General features: G+C 47.9%; 1 protein-coding gene across 1 annotated transcript; it reads right to left on the bottom strand.

Moving 5' to 3' along the window:
- Positions 1 to 1982: 1982 nt before the first annotated feature.
- On the bottom strand, positions 1983 to 22398 carry LOC311524663 (leucine-rich repeat-containing protein 19). The gene is made up of 5 exons (XM_084635992.1): positions 22322 to 22398; positions 18602 to 18702; positions 15165 to 15325; positions 11213 to 11368; positions 1983 to 3677 (listed from the first exon to the last, which is right to left on the bottom strand). The coding sequence occupies exons 2-5, from the start codon at positions 18664 to 18666 to the stop codon at positions 3343 to 3345; spliced, it is 717 nt and encodes a 238-aa protein (XP_084492118.1). The 5' UTR covers positions 18667 to 18702; positions 22322 to 22398; the 3' UTR covers positions 1983 to 3342.
- Between the last annotated feature and the right edge of the window lie 104 nt (positions 22399 to 22502).

The following is a 22502-nucleotide window of genomic DNA, read 5'->3' as shown; positions in this document are numbered from 1 at the left end:
GAAGAGGGGATTCCAGCTGGGGATAGTTAGAAATCCCTAATGGTGTCCCTAACCCCCTAAAATGTGGCTACTTTCTTGGTGCTATCCATCCTGGAATCAGCTGATTTTTTTCCCCAAAGGATTAAAAGTTTCAGAACCCTTTGTTTTAAGGAGTAGTGTATTAACCCCAGTGTTTTGGCCCAGTTCTAATTCTGGGACTTCCATCCTGTTCCGTGAATCTGTTTGATTATTTAATATTTGCACATAGCATTCTACAGAGGAAACAAAGACATAAGGAGTGTAACCCCCAAGGAGATTACATAGATTTCTGGGACCCTGTCTGCTGGCAGCTCAGGGAGAGGCACACTGTCCCTGGCAGGGAGAGGGAGCCAAGGCAGACTCAGAGTCTGCCCAGCAACCAATAGGCCCTCCCAGGGAGTTGAGAAAAGGGGAGAAGCCATGTTGGAGTGAGTCTAGAGCCAGTCAGGAAAAGGGCAGGACTGGCAGTGTGGGGAGCTGGTGAGTCCCAGGCCAGGATGCAGGGTTCCCCCTGAGAATAGGCTTCTAGGGACCTGATAGCAGATCCCTCCGCTGGGATTTTCCTTCCCCACTGATGATTCCCAATTTGTAGAGTTTGCTGGGAAACTTCCCCAGCCAGGCTGAGTTCACCGTCCAGCTCCCTAGGTGAGAACAGTCACCATATGGTCAGCTTTGCTCTGTGTACTAGTCCAGGGCTGCTGCCTGCGGAGTGTGTGTCTGGAGGCTGGGCTAGGAGGCTACAGTTTAGATGTTAGTGTAGTTGTGTAACCTACTACACCAGGAGCCCTGCACCCCTTTGTGGTGAGGGGAAATCCTGGGACTGACACAGCCTGACTCCTGCCTGAAAAGGATCCCTGCCAGCAGAGAGCAGCCCCTCTGCAGTGACTGAGGAGTCCAGAGTCATCTTTGAACCTGAGGATCATTCATGAAGTTTGTGAGTGCACATCTTTTAGTTAGTCAGGTAATTTGTTTTGGGGACCCCCTACTCCCTGAACTGTGTCCTCAAGCGAGGGAGTAAGGGTTTGAGGATTTTATAACCTGACACCTGTGGAGGGATTTACCACCTTCTCCCACTTGTGAGTCCTTTGGGCTGTCAGCCACCCTGCAAAACCACTGTAAAGAAGAATTTTGTGGTTATAGGTCATCAAGGGCCGCAACAAAGTACGTGTAGTAGTGGGACACTAATTTTACATTTGATATATCAGTCATGGGTATTGTGACGGGGCAAGGCCAGAGGGCTATAGAAAAGTAGTGGGAGATAGATATATTAGCTCCAGGCTAAACAAATCCCTGGTACCAGGATAAGTGAAATGGCAGCTGCTCCAGGTCAATTAAGACACCTGGGGCCAATTAAGATCTTTCCAGAAGGCAGGGAGAATGCTAGGTTGATTGGGACACCTGAAGCCAATCAGGGGCTGGCTGAAACTAGTTAAAAGCCTCCTAGTTAGCCAGGAAACGTGGGACCCATGGAGGCAAGGACAGAGCTTTGTCACAGTATTTTCAGAGTGGGCACCAGTGACCCTAAAAATAGTGTTTTACCCTGTTGTGTTGTATTTGTCTCCAGTTTAATATAATTATTGTGTTGAATATATTGTATGTATTTGTGTTATTTCTTTGAAGTTTCCAACTATCTGCCAAGTAAGTGTGGATTACCCTGTAGTTAGAATTTTCTGCCCAAGCTGCCTTGGTGATCCTGCCAGAAAGGAGCGAGGGGGGTGGAGGCACAGCCAAATAATTTCATAGGAAAAAAGAAAGAAGATACACCCTACTGGGTGGGTGGCAGGATCCAAAATAATCCAGACCTGTAAGCAGATTGGCGTTAAAGGAGGTAACCAGGTGGAGAGGGGGTGCTACAAGAGTTTATGCTGTTCCACATGTATCACACCTGGTAACACTGGCAGGGAAGAAGGGTTTTTTCACAAAATAAAGAGAGGAAGCTGCTTGTCTTCACCCTGCACACACAGTTAAAAAAATGTGTATTTTATTAGGTTGACACATGCTTGTGCAGTTTCTACTAGGCCAAGGATTCTCCTTTGCCTCCTGTTCTCTTAAACAGATGGCTGTATTTCACCCTTGATGAAGAATCCCCACAGATGTAGCCTGTAAAGCCGGGACCCCTCAGGAGGATAATAGGCACGAGGATAACATCACTGTGTGTTAGAGATATCATCAAACTGGTTTCAGGACTCAGCAGCCAGCTCCCACTGCAAGTGCTGGGCCTTGTAACCAGGAGGGCAGCCAATCAAAAGGAATAAACCCAAACAAGGTCCAGCTCTGAAGTGGAAGGAGCCGTGAGAGTGACCTGTGAGATATGCTGTGCAGCCACACACAGTCAGGTTAAACAACAGAGCCCGTTTGGCACCACAGCCAGACAGCTTCCCATATGCTCCTCTTATAACTCTCCCTGGCTTTTCCCCTCCTATGGCTTCTGAGCTCTCATATGAGCTAGGATCAGAAAGCAGGCTTGATACACAGGTTAGTGGCTTTGTCATGTTGATGGGCGGTACCTCCCTCTCCAGAGCAGAGTCACTAGAGGCTGCAGAGAGACAGGATCTCATGGGGGATGTTCTAGCCTTTGTCTTCTCTGTGCAATTTCACCAGACTCAGGAGTGTCTGTGCTGGTGTGTGTCCGTCTCAATGCTGGTCTTCTGGAGCTCTGGCTCAGGCTGGCGTGCATGAGGCTGGTGCTGAGGGTGGGGGGTGTCTCTTCATGGCCTCATGCTAGGAGCAAAGGCTGCACCAGGCTGGCTTTCACTTTTTGCTTTATGGCATTTCAAATACTGAAGCAAAGATGTACAGATGAGTAAAGAGCAGTTTGTTTTCAGTGCCAAGACAGACCTCCCTGCACTTTGGGTTATACTCAAAGCCCTGGCTGGGATGATTTAATTGGGGATTGATCCTGCTTTGAGCAGGGGGTTGGACTAGATGACCTCCTGAGGTCCCTTCCAACCCTGATATTCTGTGATTCTTCCCTAGTGTAACACCATTGAAGTTGATGCTGTTAGACCAGGGATAAAATTGGAACCTAATAGCTTCCCAGTAAGCTCTGCTCCCATAAACTCCTCTCCCATGCTGACCCGTTCCTCATCACACCCTTCTCTCATGCCACTTCTCAGCTCCTTTTTTCATGTTGGCCCCACCCCCCAAGTTAAACAGTGGAAGCTAAAACAAGAATAGTGATGACTCAGTGGAGAAGGAAGGCTAGGAATGGAGGTGGAGGTCCTGGGCTGCTGAGGGCTGAAATGACAGGCCAGGAGTTGAATGCCCTGGCCCCAGAAGATGAAGAGGGACAGCTGGGAGGGGAGCATGGGTGAAGTCCCAGTCTCAGAGGGAGAAATGTGGCTCCAATTCGTCTTCTTCCTGCAGCTGTTCACTTGGCTGGATGTAGTTATCTTCAATGAAGCCATCATCATCCTCCAGTTGCAGCCCAGCAGCACTAGGCATGGATTGGTTCTCCCCCCAGGCAACCCCCATCGAGCTGGTGTCAGGCAGTGGCTGGTGGCGGTAGCTGACAAAGTTCATATGGAATAATTTGCACTTTGCAGCCAGTGCAATCAGGATGGAGATGCCAACAGCTGCTACAAGGAAGCCCACCAAGTATGGCCAGCTGTTCCCTCCCTTCCCTGCAGGCGAAGAAGTGGTTGCTGCAGTGGTGATTGCTGCAGAGGAAAGAGAGATGGAGTAGTTCAGGGAATACCCATGTCTCACCAGTATCTTCCTGATGGGTGAGGAATTGCCAGGCCCTACTTCCATAGACATAGGGATGATGCTCCATAAGCCACAATGGTGCTGCTTAATGGCGCCTATTAGAATGGTAGCATTTTACACCCACTTCACATTCTCTTTGCATGGGTGCAAATGATTGCAGGGTGAACTGGGTCCAGTGTGTTCAGAACTGAAGTTGCCTGCTGTTGAAATTTTCAGCCTAACAGAAAACACCATTAAAGCAGGTACAATTACTAAAGGGGAACAAGGGAGTTTATGTATTAGTGAATTTGGAAGAGTTACTAATAGTTAACACCCTCAAACACTTTTTCTGAGATAATTTGGTGACACATAATCCCATGTCTGGGAGACAATTTACCAAGGCTTTGTCTAAGTTAGGATTTAAAGGTATGTTATCTGGCTCCATCTAATTAAAACCTTAAACTTTAGTCAAGACAAAGCAAATTGTTCTTTAGCAAGTGAAAGCAGCACAAGTTAAAGACTCAGCGGAGCAAGTGTTACAGTACAATTTGCTTTGTCTTTAGCTTTGAAGGTTTTAATTAGATGGATCCAGATAATCTAACACATCTTTAAATCCTAATTTTGGCTATGTCTTCACTGTTAAAAATAATAAAAGTGAGATCAGTCACAGGCAAGGGTATAGCTTAGCTGCCTTGTGGTAAATACTACAGTGCCTTGTTTCCACTAGGATTTTAAGGTGGGATGGTTAATGTGCCTTATTTAACACTTTTTTTGGGTGGGGATGGGCAGCGAAGATAAAGCCTAACAAAATTGGGAATGAGCAACATGGGATGGATCACTTGATGATTCCCTGTTCTGTTCATTCCCTCTGGGGCACTTGGCACTGGCCACTGTCAGAAGACAGGTTTCAGAGTAGCAGCCGTGTTAGTCTGTATCCGCAAAAAGGAAAGGAAAGGAAAGGAGTACTTGTGGCACCTTAGAGACTAACCAATTTATTTGAGCATAAGCTTTCGTGAGCTAAAGCTTATGCTCACATAAATTGGTTAGTCTCTAAGGTGCCACAAGTACTCCTTTTCTTTTTGCGAATACAGACTAACACGGCTGTTACTCTAAAAAGAAAAGGAGGACTTGTGGCACCTTAGAGACTAACACATTTATTTGAGCATAAGCTTTCATGAGCTACAGCTCACTTCATCGGATGCATTCAGTGGAAAATACAGCGGGGAGATTTATATACACAGAGAACATGAAACAATGGGTGTTACCATACACACTGTAACAAGAGTGATCAGGTAAGGTGAGCTATTACCAGCAAGGGGGGGGTGGGTGGGTCAGGGACGACACCTTTTGTAGTGATGATCAAGGTGGGTCATTTCCAGCAGTTGATCTCTTCTCCCACCCCCACCCCACCCCCAACCCCCGCTGTTCCTCAGATGTTCTTGTCAACTACTGGAAATGGCCCACGTTGATTATCTCCTTACAGTGTTCAGAGTAGCAGCCGTGTTAGTCTGTATTCGCAAAAAGAAAAGGAGGACTTGTGGCACCTTAGAGACTAACCAATTTATTAGAGCATAAGCTTTCGTGAGCTACAGCTCACTTCCTCAGATGCATATCGTGGAAACTGCAGCAGGCTTTATATATACACAGAGAATATGAAACAATACCTATTCCCACCCCACTGTCCTGCTGGTAATAGCTTATCTAAAGTGATTTCCAGCACAAATCCAGGTTTTCTCACCCTCCACCCCCCCACACAAATTCACTCTCCTGCTGGTGATAGCCCATCCAAAGTGACAACTCTTTACACAATGTGCATGACAATCAAGCTGGGCTATTTCCTGCATAAATCCAGGTTCTCACATCCCCCCCACCCCCATACACACACAAACTCACTCTCCTGCTGGTAATAGCTCATCCAAACTGACCACTCTTCAAGTTAAAATCCAAGTTAAACCAGAACATCTGGGGGGGGGGGGTAGGAAAAAACAAGAGGAAACAGGCTACCTTGCATAATGACTTAGCCACTCCAAGTCTCTATTTAAGCCTAAATTAATAGTATCCAATTTGCAAATGAATTCCAATTCAGCAGTTTCTCGCTGGAGTCTGGATTTGAAGTTTTTTTGTTTTAAGATAGCGACCTTCATGTCTGTGATCGCGTGACCAGAGAGATTGAAGTGTTCTCCGACTGGTTTATGAATGTTACAATTCTTGACATCTGATTTGTGTCCATTTATTCTTTTACGTAGAGACTGTCCAGTTTGACCAATGTACATGGCAGAGGGGCATTGCTGGCACATGATGGCATATATCACATTGGTGGATGTGCAGGTGAACGAGCCTCTGATAGTGTGGCTGATGTTATTAGGCCCTGTGATGGTGTCCCCTGAATAGATATGTGAGCACAGTTGGCAACGGGCTTTGTTGCAAGGATAAGTTCCTGGGTTAGTGGTTCTGTTGTGTGGTATGTGGTTGTTGGTGAGTATTTGCTTCAGGTTGCGGGGCTGTCTGTAGGCAAGGACTGGCGTTCCCTCAACCCACCTAGCAATATTGTTAACCTATCCAACTATACTCTCAGCCCAGCAGAAGCAGCTGTTCTATCTCGGGGCCTCTCCTTCTGCCCCTCCACCCCCACGAACATGATACAGTTCTGTGGTGACCTAGAATCCTATTTTCGACGTCTCCGACTCAAGGAATATTTCCAAAATACCTCTGAACAGCATACTAATCCACAGAGGTCTCCCTACCAACACTACAGAAAGAGGGATTCTAGGTGGACTCCTCCTGAAGGTCGAAACAGCAGACTGGACTTCTACATAGAGTGCTTCCGCCGACGTGCACGGGCTGAAATTGTGGAAAAGCAGCATCACTTGCCCCATAACCTCAGCCATGCGGAACGCAATGCCATCCACAGCCTCAGAAACAACTCTGACATCATAATCAAAAAGGCTGACAAAGGAGGTGCTGTTGTCGTCATGAATAGGTCGGAATATGAACAAGAGGCTGCTCGGCAGCTCTCCAACACGAGTTTCTACAAGCCATTACCCTCTGATCCCACTGAGAGTTACCAAAAGCAACTACAGCATTTGCTCAAGAAACTTCCTGAAAAAGCACAAGATCAAATCCGCACAGACACACCCCTGGAACCCCGACCTGGGATATTCTATCTACTACCCAAGATCCATAAACCTGGAAATCCTGGGCGCCGCATCATCTCAGGCATTGGCACCCTGACAGCAGGATTGTCTGGCTATGTAGACTCCCTCCTCAGGCCCTACGCTACCAGCACTCCCAGCTACCTTCGAGACACCACTGACTTCCTGAGGAAACTACAATCCATCGGTGATCTTCCTGATAACACCATCCTGGCCACTATGGATGTAGAAGCCCTCTACACCAACATTCCACACAAAGATGGACTACAAGCCGTCAAGAACACTATCCCCGATAATGTCACGGCTAACCTGGTGGCTGAACTTTGTGACTTTGTCCTTCCCAAATGTGAAGTAGTTATGGGTGACAATGTATACCTTCAGATCAGCGGCACTGCTATGGGTACCCGCATGGCCCCACAGTATGCCAACATTTTTATGGCTGATTTAGAACAACGCTTCCTCAGCTCTCGTCCCCTAAGGCCCCTACTCTACTTGCGCTATATTGATGACATCTTCATCATCTGGACCCATGGAAAAGAAGCCCTTGAGGAATTCCACCATGATTTCAACAATTTCCATCCCACCACCAACCTCAGCCTGGTCCAGTCCACACAAGAGATCCACTTCCTGGACACTACAGTGCTAATAAACAATGGTCACATAAACACCACCCTATACCGGAAACCCACTGACCGCTATTCCTACCTGCATGCCTCCAGCTTTCACCCTGACCACACCACACGATCCATCGTCTACAGCCAAGCTCTGCGATACAACCGCATTTGCTCCAACCCCTCAGACAGAGACAAACACCTACAAGATCTCTGTCAAGCTTTCTTACAACTACAATACCCACCTGCAGAAGTAAAGGAACAGATTGATAGAGCCAGAAGAGTTCCCAGAAGTTACCTACTACAGGACAGGCCTAACAAAGAAAATAACAGAACGCCACTAGCCGTCACCTTCAGCCCCCAACTAAAACCCCTCCAACGCATTATTAAGGATCTACAACCTATCCTAAAGGATGACCCAACACTCTCACAAATCTTGGGAGACAGGCCAGTCCTTGCCTACAGACAGCCCCGCAACCTGAAGCAAATACTCACCAACAACCACATACCACACAACAGAACCACTAACCCAGGAACTTATCCTTGCAACAAAGCCCGTTGCCAACTGTGCCCACATATCTATTCAGGGGACACCATCACAGGGCCTAATAACATCAGCCACACTATCAGAGGCTCGTTCACCTGCACATCCACCAATGTGATATATGCCATCATGTGCCAGCAATGCCCCTCTGCCATGTACATTGGTCAAACTGGACAGTCTCTACGTAAAAGAATAAATGGACACAAATCAGATGTCAAGAATTGTAACATTCATAAACCAGTCGGAGAACACTTCAATCTCTCTGGTCACGCGATCACAGACATGAAGGTCGCTATCTTAAAACAAAAAAACTTCAAATCCAGACTCCAGCGAGAAACTGCTGAATTGGAATTCATTTGCAAATTGGATACTATTAATTTAGGCTTAAATAGAGACTTGGAGTGGCTAAGTCATTATGCAAGGTAGCCTGTTTCCTCTTGTTTTTTCCTACCCCCCCCCCCAGATGTTCTGGTTTAACTTGGATTTTAACTTGAAGAGTGGTCAGTTTGGATGAGCTATTACCAGCAGGAGAGTGAGTTTGTGTGTGTATGGGGGTGGGGGGGATGTGAGAACCTGGATTTATGCAGGAAATAGCCCAGCTTGATTGTCATGCACATTGTGTAAAGAGTTGTCACTTTGGATGGGCTATCACCAGCAGGAGAGTGAATTTGTGTGGGGGGGTGGAGGGTGAGAAAACCTGGATTTGTGCTGGAAATCACTTTAGATAAGCTATTACCAGCAGGACAGTGGGGTGGGAATAGGTATTGTTTCATATTCTCTGTGTATATATAAAGCCTGCTGCAGTTTCCACGATATGCATCTGAGGAAGTGAGCTGTAGCTCACGAAAGCTTATGCTCTAATAAATTGGTTAGTCTCTAAGGTGCCACAAGTCCTCCTTTTCTCCTTACAGTGTGTATGGTAACACCTATTGTTTCAAGTTCTCTGTGTATATAAATCTCCCCACTGTATATTCCACTGAATACATCCGATGAAGTGAGCTGTAGCTCACGAAAGCTTATGCTCAGTTAAATTTGTTAGTCTCTAAGGTGCCACAAGTCCTCCTTTTCTTTTTGTCAGAAGACAGGATACTGGGCTAGATGGACCTTTGGCCTGACTCAGTAGGGCCATTCTTATGCTCTTATGTTCTTATAATTTGAATGTAAAGTGCCAGGATTTGTGTAAATGGAATAATCCTGAGAAAAACAAAAGGGTGGTTCTCCACTCTGTTAAATGGAATATAGGAATTTGCAAATGTTTTGTCTAGGAAATGGTGTGATGAGGAAGGAGTAATGTTTTGTTTCATTTCATTAAATACTGAGAAGCTGTTAAATGGCAGCTGTTCATTGGAATAAGTGGTGTAAACTGCCACAGCTTTGCTAATGTAAAAGGTTTCTCTCAAGTGCTAACACTGTGTAGGTTCTGACCTTTTTGAAGAATTTTCTTCTAAAACGCAGCTCAGCATAAGGTCTTGGGGGAGGGATAGTTATCCTGCTCAGATGGAAAGAGATCATTCAGATTTCATAAAGAAAAGGAGAACTTGTGGCACCTTAGAGACTAACCAATTAGAGCATAAGCTTTCGTGAGCTACAGCTGAAGTGAGCTGTAGCTCACGAAAGCTTATGCTCTAATAAATTGGTTAGTCTCTAAGGTGCCACAAGTTCTCCTTTTCTTTTTGCGAATACAGACTAACACGGCTGCTACTCTGAAACCTGTCAGATTTCATAAGTCTCCCACTAACTAGCCTCTGGGCTCCTGTATTGTATTGGTTCCTATCATGTAGTATCTGAGTCTCTGATAGCTTTGATGAGGTTAACTTATTTTGTTGTGTAAAATTACCTGGTGCTTTATCTGACAACAAAGAGTTTCTTAAATGCAGCCACCAGGGGCTTTTCCTGTGGCCACAAGATCCTCCTGGGCGGTGATGGGGAGGGCACAGAACATCAGCCCCTCTCCCTCCCTCCCTGTTGCTCCTGGATGCCCTGCCCTCCACCGCCTCTGGAGACAGGTGGGGCACAATACTGCAGGAGAAAGGTGTGTTCTCGACCCACCATGGGTGGAGGGGCAATGGGGTTTGGGTGGCTGTGCAGCAGGCTCCACCGGCAGGACTTTGGGAGCCTGGCTGTGGGGCTTCAGGAGCAGACCCTGGCTCCAGCCCCACACTCTGGCCTCTAACCACCAGGGGCTTGGGTGGTTGTGCAGCAGGCACCAACCTCTGGCTCTGCAGCAACGGTGCTTTCCCCCCCACCATTGCCCTGGGTCCCAACTGCCTCCCCCTCCAATCCCCCCCCATCCAGCCTTTTATTTGTCCTGGTGGTTGCTGAGAAAAGTGATATGAAAAACATGTCACTTTTCACTGCACACTTAGTAGGTAGCTGGGAGGCTGTGATAAGTGATATTAACAAACATACAAATATCACTTTTCACAGCATTATTTTTAATTATTGAGTCTGCAATAAAAAAAACCTACATAAATAGATTACAATGATTTGGACATGTATATGTGCATATTTATTTGTTTTTCCAAAAGTTAATTAAGTATTTTAGGAAAAAGTGTCAATGTGGCCACCAGCAAGAGTTGGTGGCTGCACTCTGACAACAAAAAATTTTGTTGTGAAGACCCCTGCTCTAAGAGTATGTCTCTACTGCAATTAGACACTCATGGCTGGCCTGTGCCAGCTGACCTGGGCTCAGGCCAAGGAGCTGTTTAATTGTGATGCAGATGTTCCAGCTCAGGCTGCAGCCTAAGTTCTGGGACCATTGCAGGGTCTTGGTGCCCAGCCCAAGCCCAACATCTACACCAGAACTGAACAGCCCCTTAGCCCGAGCCAGTTGACACCAGCCAGCTGTGGGTTTTTACTTACAGTGCAGACATACCCGATATGACTGTTACAGCCCTTGTCCCCAGCCAGGACAGCACACACTCACTCTGACAAGGTCCAGAGCAGAGATCAGGCAGCCTCTCCAGCTACTGATGCTGCCAGGAATGTTCATTACAGTGAAGAGGAATCCAAACCTAGCAGAACAGAGTGAACCAAAATCTCACGATGGGTTAGGTAGGAGGCAGAGCAGGAATTCAGACCTCAGATACTGGATCAGTGGGGTATATACTTTGGGAATATGCCACTTGATAGGAAAACTGATTAAATAGGGAACTAGAGCGTTCACATGGGACCAGAGCTCCTGTAGCCGCACAACTTACTGTCATTTCTCTGCACTGTGGCCAGCAGTTTTCTTCTGACTGAAAGCGGAGTCTGAGGAAACCACTGTTTCCTCCTGCAGCCCAGATCCTGAAAGTTCAGGGTCTTGACCTCCTGGCCCTGGAATTCTGGTGGGGAGGCACAGAGTACTTGCACAGCTAGGAGACAAAACCTGACTTAGTTGCAGGAGGAGGGGCTCCACCTTCCCACCCATCCTGCCATCCCCATTTTGGAGGGAGGTCTTTACCCTTGCTCCTTATATAAAGAGCACAAGTGAGTGCCCCAGCTAATGCCCACCCACTTAGCCTGCTCTCAGCCTCTAGTGAAACCTAATGGAAGAAACAAGGGAAGAAATCACTAAATATGGAACCATCAGCAACAAACAAAATTAGGGGGAGGAGTTGCTGTCAGTGTGAGCTGCCTGTTACCTGTAAAGCACCAAATACATTTAGGCTTGGTTTCCACTACAGATAAGGTTGCCAACTTCCTATTCACACAAACCTGAACACCCTTGCCCTGCCCTGTCCCACCCCCGGCTCACACCATTGCCACCTCTCTTTGTTCACCAGGCTGGCTCAGGGTTGGGATGCAAGAGGGGGTGAGGGCTCTGGGGTGCAGGAGGGGACTGCACTATAAGGTGGGTAGAAAGCTGGCTAGATTGTAGGGCTCAACGGGTAGTGATCAATGGCTCCATGTCTAGTTGGCAGCCGGTATCAAGTGGAGTGCCCCAAGGGTCGGTCCTGGGGCCGGTTTTATTCAATATCTTCATAAATGATCTGGAGGATGGTGTGGATTGCACTCTCAGCAAATTTGCGGATGATACTAAACTGGGAGGAGTGGTAGATACGCTGGAGGGGAGGGATAGGATACAGAAGGACCTAGACAAATTGGAGGATTGGGCCAAAAGAAATCTGATGAGGTTCAATAAGGATAAGTGCAGGGTCCTGCACTTAGGACGGAAGAACCCAATGCACAGCTACAGACTAGGGACCGAATGGCTAGGCAGCAGTTCTGCGGAAAAGGACCTAGGGGTGACAGTGGACGAGAAGCTGGATATGAGTCAGCAGTGTGCCCTTGTTGCCAAGAAGGCCAATGGCATTTTGGGATGTATAAGTAGGGGCATAGCGAGCAGATCGAGGGACGTGATCGTTCCCCTCTATTCGACATTGGTGAGGCCTCATCTGGAGTACTGTGTCCAGTTTTGGGCCCCACACTTCAAGAAGGATGTGGATAAATTGGAGAGAGTCCAGCGAAGGGCAACAAAAATGATTATGGGACTGGAACACATGACTTATGAGGAGAGGCTGAGGGAGCTGGGCTTGTTTAGCCTGCAGAAGAGAAGAATGAGGGGGGATTTGATAGCTGCTTTCAACTACCTGAAAGGGGGTTCCAAAGAGGATGGCTCTAGACTGTTCTCAATGGTAGCAGATGACAGAACGAGGAGTAATGGTCTCAAGTTGCAGTGGGGGAGGTTTAGATTGGATATTAGGAAAAACTTTTTCACTAAGAGGGTGGTGAAACACTGGAATGCGTTACCTAGGGAGGTGGTAGAATCTCCTTCCTTAGAGGTTTTTAAGGTCAGGCTTGACAAAGCCCTGGCTGGGATGATTTAACTGGGAATTGGTCCTGCTTTGAGCAGGGGGTTGGACTAGATGACCTTCTGGGGTCCCTTCCAACCCTGATATTCTATGATTCTATGATTCCAGGCTGGGGCATGGAGTCAAGGGGTTCGGCGTATGGGAGGGGGCTCCAGGCTGAGGCAGAGGGTTGGGATGTGAGAGGGGGTACAGCCTCTGGGCTGGGGGTGTGGATTCCAGGGTGGGGCCAGAAATGAGGGGTTCAGGGTGCAGGAGGGAGCTCTGGGCTGAGGGTTGGGGTGCAGGGGGGGTGAGGGCTCTGGCAGGTGCAGGCTCTGATGTGGGGCTGGGGATGAGGGATTTGGGGTTTAGGAGGGGGCTCCAAGCTGGGGTGAGGGGTTTGGAGTGTGGGAGGGAGCTCTGGGCTGGGGTAGGGGGTTGGGATCCAGGGTGTGTGTGTGTGAGGGCTCTGGCTGGGGATGCTGACTCAGATGGGGCTGGGAATGAGGGGCTTTGGGTGTAGGAGGGTACTCTGGACTGGGACCGAGGGATTCAGAGGGTGGGAGGGGGATCAGGGCTGGGGCAGGGGGTTGGGATGTGGGAGGAGGTCAGTAGTGCAGGCTCCGGGCAGTGCTTGCTTCAAGCAGCTCTTGAAAGCAGTGGCATGTCCCCACCTCTGGCCTGGTGGCTCTGCGCACTGCCCCCTCCTCAGATGCCATCCCCGCAGCTCCCATTGGCTGTGGTTCCCTGCCAATGGGAGCTGCAGAGTCAGCTCTTGAGCAGTGTGCAGAGCCCCCTGGCTGCCCCTACATGTAAGAGCCGGAGCAGGGACATGCCGCTGCTTCTGGGAGCCGCACGGAGCCATGGCAGGCAGAGACCCTGCCTTAGCCCTGCTGTGCCACCAACCAGACTTTTAACAACCCGGTCAGCAGTGCTGACCGGAGTTGCCAGGGTCCCTTTTTGACCAGGTGCTCCGGTCGAAAACCAGACTCCTGGCAACCCTAACTACAGAGTTAGGTCGACATAAGGCAGCTTAAGTTGACCAAGCTCTGTAAGCATCTACACTACAGTGTAGCTCCCACCAATGTAAGTCGACCGCTATATCGCCTTAATAACTCCTTCTCTGCAACAGGCGTAGCACTTAAGTTGAGGTAGATAGGGCGACGCAGTGTCAGTGTAGACACTGAGTTACTTACGTTGCTTTTTGGCTGTCAGCCCTGCGTGGGGCTCACAGCCAGAGCCCCCCGCTGCCCAGCACTGACAGCCTCGGCTGCGAGTCTTGAGGTGGGAGCTTGGGCCGTGAGCCCCGGGCAGCGAGGGGGGAGTGGGGTCTGGCTGTGAGCCCCCCACGCTGCCCCACTTAAGTCAGTGCGAGCACTCCTGGTGAAGATGCGCACCATCAGCAGAAGGAGGGTAGCATGGACATGAAAAACCACAGCATGCATCCAGTGAAGTGAGTATTTACCCATGAAAGCTTATGCTCCAATACGTCTATTAGTCTATAAGGTGCCACAGGACTCTTTGCCGCTTTTACAGATCCAGACTAACACGGCTACCCCTCTGATACATGAAAAACCACAGTAATTACTGTGGTGGCTGCATGTTGACCTAACATAGATCAACTTAATTTGTAGTGTAGACAAGGTCTCACATTGTGATAGAAATGTCAACAGTTAAAGGGACACCGTCACCGTGAAATCTAGTCCATTTCAAAAACTGGGCTCTGAGGTTTGAGGTCCTGCTCCCACTGAAGTGGATAATAGGAACTGTTGAGTGGTTAGCACTTTTGAAATCTGGCCATTTATTCAGGTGCCTAAATGTAGATTAGGAGTGAATTTTAGGTGCCCAGTTTTCAAAATCTTAGCCAAACTGAAAAAAAGCCTTTTCTCTAATGCATGATTTCTAGGAATCTTGAGCATTACTTGTAACCACAGGTTTCAGAGTAGCAGCCATGTTAGTCTGTATTCACAAAAAGAAAAGGAGTACTTGTGGCACCTTAGAGACTAACCAATTTATTTGAGCATAAGCTTTCGTGAGCTACAGCTCACTTCATCGGATTCCAAATAAAGCTTATGCTCAAATAAATTGGTTAGTCTCTAAGGTGCCACAAGTACTCCTTTTCTACTTTTAACCACAATACATAAAAACTTTCAGAGTGATTTTTTAAGTTGATATCCCTTAAAAAAGGATTAGACAAACCCTAGAAAATAGTCTGCTGGAAATAACCTGCATTAATCAGAAGATATGGAATAAAAGGGACCAAATAGGTTTTCTACATCTGTTACTCCTGTAATCCTTATCTGAACCCTTCCAGGGCATTTGCCCTTCAGTCCCTCCTCTTTACCCATGGTAGCCCTGCCCTCAGTCCTTCCCTCACCTCGTCTTTGTTGTTGCCATTGCTGGAAAGGATACATGGAGCAATTACAGACCCAGGGATTCCCCTGAAGCAGGACCTGTTGGGTTCTTTCCATCAGCTGCAGGACTAGTGCATCCACAGAGAGCAGATCATTGTTCCGCAGATCCAGATGGACAAGGGCTCTGAAGGCAAGGAACGCAGGCAGCCTCAGAATCTGAAGCTTATTGTTTTTCAGGAGCAGCGTGTCCAGGTTTCTCAAGCCCTGGAAAGCTTCTGGGTGAAGGTGGGAGATGTTGCAGCTGCTCAGGTCCAGCAGATGAAGCGCCCAGAGGTTAGAGAAGACTGCTGGATAGAGCGTGGGAATGATGTTGTGGGAGAGATTTAGGGCATGCAGAGAAGGGAAGTGTATCAAGAAAGTCCCACTTCTGGGCATTGCCAAGGAGTTGAAGGAAAGGTCCAAGCTGGTGATGTTTCCAGGAAGGGAATCTGGAGTGTGTAGAAGGCTCCTTCCACTGCAGTCAGCCCATCCCTGAGAAAATATTGTCATCTATATGAGGGGTTCTGCATCCCTGGTAGGATTCTCCAGGAGACTCTCAAAAATTTCAAACATAATTCATTACCTTAATTGTTTGTTGCAGAGTTTGAGAGAAAAACAGAAAAAAATTTAGGAACATAGGAGCTAGCAGAGCAGATCACACCAATGGTTGTTTTAGTCCAATATCCAGTCTCTGACACAGGCCAGTACAATTAGATAAAGACCAGCATAGAGTGGGTCACTGTGAGTCTATAATCACAACACAATTTACAGAGTGAGATGAACATGAGAAGAAAGGGGTGGTGGAGGAAGAAGCCCAGACACTGTAGATAGGGTACGATGGGCAAAGTTGCTGGACATCCACTTCAGTGGTATTTATCATTCAGGATCATTTCCAAACCTGTGACCATGTAGCACTGGAATGTGTGTCCCCTTCTTCCTCCCCTTGAATTCCCAGACTCTGCCTCTGTCCAGTGTATTCTTAATTCATTCAAGGGTCTCCAGCTTCCTGAGAAGTGGACTGTACTGCTTGATTCCTTGGACCATGTTGGGCATGGGGTGTTACACTTCTAGTTCCCAGGTGAGAGTCCACCAGCAGACATCTGCCTGTGCAGAGTGAGTAAGCAAGCCAGAATGGCTGATGTGTAGGAGTGCATCTAACTAACTATTTATGGAAGGGTTTTAAACCAACCTGGCTTAAAGGGGAAGTGAAAACAGCTATATAAATATAACACAAATGGAAGAAAGGGGAAGGTGATAGTAATGAATATAAAACAGAAGCTAGGAATGGTAGAAAATTGATAAGGGAAGCAAAGCAACACAAGGAGAAAGCTATCACCAGCAGAGCTAAGGACAAAAGGAAGGAGGTTTTAAAGTATATACAGAACAAAAAAGAATCCTAACAAGGATACTGGTCCATTACTAGATAGACATGGTAGAATTATCAATAGTGATATAGAAAAGGCAGAAGTATTCAATAAATATTTCTGTTCTGGATTTAGGAAAAATCAGATGTAGTCCTCCAATGATAACTGTTTCCATTCCACTAGTATCTCAGGAGGATGTTAAACAGCAGCTATTAAAATTAGACATTTTAAATCAGCATCCCCAAATAACTTACATTCAAGACTTTTAAAAGAGCTGGCTGAGGTGCTTGCTGGACATCAGTATTGATTTTCAATAAGTCTTGGATCACTGGGGAAGTTCCAGAAGTCTGGAATAAAGCTAATATTGTGCCAATATTTATAAAGGGTAAGTGGGATGATCCAGGTAATTATAGGCCTGTTGATGTGACATCGATCTCAGGCAACATAATGGAGTGGCTGATAGGGAACTTGATTAATTAAGAATTAAAGGAGGGTTATATCATTAATGCCAATCAGCATGGATTTATGGAAAATAGATCCTGTCAAATTAACTTGGTATTTTTTTTTATTAGATTACAGATTTGTTTGATAAAGGTAATAGTGTTGATTTAATAGACTTTTTCTGTAAGGCATTTGCCTTGGTAACATGACATTTGGATTAAAAAATTAGAACAATATAAAATTAACATGGTACAAATTAAATGGATTAAAAGATGGCTAACATAGGTCTCAAAATATTATTGTAAAGGAGGAATCATCGAGTAGGTGTGTTTCTAGTGGGGTCCAACAGGGATTGGTCCTTGGCCCTATGCTTTTTAATCCGTGACCCAGAAGCAAACATAAGATCATTGGTAAAGTTTGCAAATAACATAAAAATTGAAGGAGTGGTAAATAATGAAGAGGACAGGACAGATTGCTTGGTAAACTGGGTGCAAGCAAACAATATGTATTTTAATATGGCTAAATATAAATGTTTACATCTAGGAACACAGAATGTCGGCCATACTTACAAAATGGGTAGAACCCTGTGCGGATACAAAATTTTTATCCGCATCCAATCTGCAAACATGTCCTGTGGATATCCGCAGATTTGCAGGGCTCTAAAGATGGGGAACTCTATCCTGGGAAACTGATGTGGAAAAAGATTTGGGTATCATGGATAATAAGCTGAACATGAGCTCCCAGGGTGACACTGGTCAATAGGGCTAATGTGATCCTTGGAAGCATAAGTCTTGAGAAGGAGAAGTTTATTTTACTTCTGTATTTGGCACTAGTGTGACCACTGCTGGAATACTGTCTAGTTTTGGTGTCCACAATTCAAAAAGGATGTTGATAAATTTGAAAGGGGTTCAGAGAAGAGCCACAAGAATGATTGAAGGATTAGAAAACATATTTTATTGTGACAGACTCCAGGAGCTCCATCTATTAACCTTCTCTCTGTTAAGTTAAAGGGGTGACTTGAGTATCTACATGTGGAAGAAACAAGCTAGCAGAGAAAACCATAACAAGATCCAATGGCTGGAAGTTGAAGCTAGACAAATTCAGACTGGAAATAATGCAATTTTTAATGGTGAGAGTAATCAACCATTGGAACAGTTTACTGAGGATCATGGTGGATTCTCTATCATTGCGATTTTTAAACCAAGATTGGATGATTTTCTAAAAGATCTGCCTTAGGAATTATTGTGGGACAGTTCTCTGGCCTGTGCTATAGAGGAGTCTAGACTAGATGATCACAATGGTCCCTTCTGGCCTTGGAATCTATGAATGGCCATTTCTTTCTAAAAAAATGCTGGAGAATCCACCACATATCTTGGTAGCCCTCCCTGCCTACATGTATGACGTTACACCTTTCTGTATGGAGCTGCCTCTTGCTGCATGCAGAACCTACTCTAATCTCTCCTGGTCCCTTTGCAGTTTGGTTCAGCTTTCTAGGGTATTTTTTCATTGTCTTGCATTCAGTTTACTGGGCTGCACAGGACCTCCTGGGTCACTGAGCCCCTTTCCTGGATGATTTTAGACTACCCTGAGCCCTGGGAAGAGTCCTCCATACCCACCTTACTGTCAATGCTGCAAGGATGTCCTGCTGCCGCAGGCCAGGCACAGAGGAGGCTGCAGACATAAAGGTACCAGGCACATTCCATTTGGCTTCAGGAAACTGCACACCAGAAAAACAAGTCACAGGGAGATTGGGGGGACAGAAGTCTCCAGGCCCTGAAATGAAGGTGTGACATAGACCAGTGCTGGGAAGAGACCAGATTATTTCCTCCCATGATCCTGTCCCATGGCAGGGACCAGTGTCCATTGACTCCAGGCACTTCTGGTACAGCTGCCTTTTTTGTTTGTTTGTTTGTTTTTTAATAAAATGCAAATAAAACATAATGCTGACAACTACAAACTACTACAGCCGCTTAATAAAGATCATGAGAGAGAGAGCTTGGTCCTGCAGGCTGAGCGCCAGGGCGGAAGGCAGGGATGCCTGAGTTCTAATCCTGGCTCTGAGGCGGACTTGCTATACAGTCTTGACTCAGTCTCTCCATCTGTAAAATGGAGATAAAACCCACTCACTGCTCCCTGCCTCTCATAGCTATTGTGAGGATTAGCCAATGTCTGTACAATGCTTTGTAAACCAAAAGCACTGCATGAAAAAAATGGAAGCAGTGGAGATCATCGTAATGGACATCTGTCTGTACTGACCATCTCTGAACCACAATGCCTTTTTCATTACACTGCTGCTTGCTCTCAAAAGTTCTTTCTGCAATGACTTGATCTCCTACTGGAGTGCAGGTCAGCTGTTCTTGGTCTGTGTTACTGCCGGCTGTGCCAGCAGTATTCTGCCTGTCCCAAGAACTGGAGAGCCCAGGGTCGTGGGGGAACCTATTTGTCATTCTGCTCAGAGCATTGCTGTTATTGAAGCTTCTTGGCTCACAGGCTTTTGTAACTATTTCAGGGTTAAATCTCTTTGTCTCACAAAGCTCATGGGATATAAGTGCTAAGATTTTTGTCCTTCTGTCCATGAGTGGGTGTCTGAATTCATGATCCCAGGAGAGCATTGAGAAGTGGATTGTGAGATCCAAATGATGCTAAGTACTAACCTCTTGCATCTGGAAGGATTATACATGAATTTGAGGTGAGAGGTGGCTAGGGCATGTGTGAAAGGGCTGGTGATGAGGCAGGACAGAAATGAGGCAGGATATATCCAGGAGGGTTAGAAGGAAAGAGAGCATTGGGAGATGCCCAGGGAGAGGAGTAAAAGGGCAGGGGGCAGTGCTGGGGTGGGAGCTGGAGGAGGCAATGCTGAGGGGAGAAGTGTCTGGGGGTGGGTAGAAAGGAAGGGGTAGATGGGCAGAGGACAGTACTGAAGGGTGAGGCAGGGGTCCGTGCAGAGGGGGAGGATCAGGAGAAGGGGTCAGTGCTGAGGGGGAGGGCCAGGGGGCAGCAAATGGGGGTCAGTGCTTAGGAGGGTGGGTCAGGAGGACAGCGCTGAGGGAGGTGAGGCAGGGACAGGAGTCATTGCAAAGGGGGATGGGATGGGATGGTCAGGGGCAGCATGGAGGAAGAAGGGTCAGTGCTGAGGGGACGGTCAGGGGGCAGCACAGAGGGAGGGGGCAGTGCTGGGGGTGAGGCAGGAGGGCAGCAGATAGGGGGAGGGGCAGGAGAGCAGCACTGAGGGGGAGGGGCAGGGGAACAGGGCAGCACTGATGTGGGGGAGTCAGAGGAAGGAGTCAGTGCTGAGCGGGGAGGGGCAGGGAGTAGCACAGGGTGGGGCAGTGCTGGGGGTGAGACAGGAGGGCAGTGCAGAGGAGGGGTTGGCAGGGGGCAGCACAGAGGGGAAGGGGCAGTGATGGGGGAGGGGAAGGGGAAGGGGTCAGTGATCGGGAGGGGCAGAAAAGGGGGGTCAGTGCTGAGGACGGTGGGGAAGGAGTCAGTTCTGAGGGAGCAGCACAGAGAGGGAGGGGCCGTGCTGGGGTGTGGCAGGGGGTTGGGGCAGTGCTGGGGGAATGGGGCAGGGAAACAGGGCAGTGCTGATGGGGAGTGGGGCAGGGGGCAGTGCTTGGCGGGAGGGTCAGGGAAATGGCAGCACTGAGGGGGGTGAGGCAGGGGAAGGGGTCAGTGCTGATGGGGAGGGGTCAGGAGGCAGCATCGAGGGGGAGGGTCGGGGCAGCAATGTTGCTAAGTCCCAGGGTTCCTTGCAGGGTCAGGGGCTGTGGGGCTCAAGCCCCCTCTCTACATGGTGAATTTCAGCTCTGCTGGGCGGGGCGGGTGGGAACTGCACTCTGATTGGTGGGTCTTCCCAAGGAGGCATAAATCAACCAGTCAGGACTGTGGTAGGAAGCAAGTCAGAGCTGCCCTAAGCCCACTCTGGAGTCTTTTAGTTCCGTGGTTTTCAGTCAGGGGATGTGTGTTCCCCTGGGGTACATCAGCTCCTCTAGGTATTCACCTAGTTTTACAACAGGCTACATATAAAGCACTAGTGAAGTCAGTACAAACTAAAATTGCTTGCAGACAATGACTTGTTTATACTGCCCTATAGACTATACACTGACATGTACATACAATAGTCATATTTCAATGGATTTATTTTATAAGTATATGGTAAAAAGGAGAAAGTCAGCAATTTGTCAGTAATGTGCTGTGCCACTTTTGTATTTTTATGTCTGATTTTGTAAGCAAGTAGTTTTTAAGTGAGGTAAAACTTGGGACAGGCAAGACAAATCAGACTCCTGAAAGGGGTACAATAGTCTGGATAGGTTGAGAGCCACTGCTCGAGGCCTTTCTCACAAGAGGGGAGTGGCCAGCAGGGGGAGCCCTGCAGCTAATCCCCACTACCTGCTACTCCAGTGAGCAAAGTGGGTTCTCTGCTCCTCCCCTCCCTGCCACACCCAGACTGGTGGGGAGGAGAGCCCTGGAGCTGCCTGCAGGAGCAGTGGGGCTGGACTGGGTAGAACTGATGTTGGGGCTGGGTGGTTGTGGGGGCAGAACAAATTGCTTGGGGTTCAGAATGATTTGGGGGATGGGCAGATGTGGGGTGAGAGCTCCTGCTGCAGGGGCCAAAATCCTCTGAATAAGTTCCACAGCGTTGGCCCCAGTAATTCTCACACACACGCTGCCGGTGAGCAGGGGGAGTTCAACAGTTGAACAACAGATATGGACACAATACAAGCAGTATTTGTTTTAAGTTTCAGAATTTTGGGGTCCAGTCCCCCATTTTTGGACCCTCTGGGGCGGGAAGAGCTGAGGCAGGAGGTGCCCTGGGGGGTGTGTAGAAGAGAAGGGGGTGAGAAGAGTCCTGGAGCCAGGATCTAGGGGACAGGCCTAGCTTACATTGGGTGCTGGAGGAGGCTTCCCCTGGCAAGCTGGTTACAGAGCTAGGTTTTCAGATGTGGACTCTAAAATTGTGCTAGCCTGTGCAGACTATGGCACTATGGTTGCAGGCTGCATTTGCACCAGCAGAGCAGGTGGTCACACTCCTCAGTGCAGTTTGCAGCCACACCTGGGAGGCTCAGCACAAGCAGAAACGTAGAGGCTGCTTTGTCACTGTGCTGGAAAATGGACCTGCTGGTACTGGCCCTCCAGCACAGGTCACTGTCACCTCTACTCCCAGAACAGATGCCTGTAACTTCCCCAGCAGAGAGAGCCCACAGACGCCACCAGCACTGGGGATCTGACCAGGAAACCAGAAATGAGCTTTGTCCTTCCTCCTCCTCCTCTTCCTCCTGCCTGACACCCCCACCCACCCCAAATGTTCCCTGCTAAGGGGAAGGCCTGGCAATTACCTTAGGAGCTGAGCCTGGCCGCCTGCTGCCTCTTGCCTTCTTCTTAGGTCTGTGTATTGTGGGAGTGGAAGGTGGAGTCTCAGAAAATGGAGAGTGAATGTGAAAAGGTGAAAGGTAAATGGAGCTGGTTTAAAGATTAACTGTAATCAGCCTCTCCCCTGCCTTCTTGGCACTTTAAATC

This window comes from Lepidochelys olivacea, assembly GCF_965140295.1.
Source record: "Lepidochelys olivacea isolate rLepOli2 genome assembly, chromosome: 8".
NCBI lineage: Eukaryota > Metazoa > Chordata > Testudines > Cheloniidae > Lepidochelys > Lepidochelys olivacea.
Note: the sequence above shows the minus strand (reverse complement) of the source record. Positions and strands in the feature narration are given on the sequence as shown.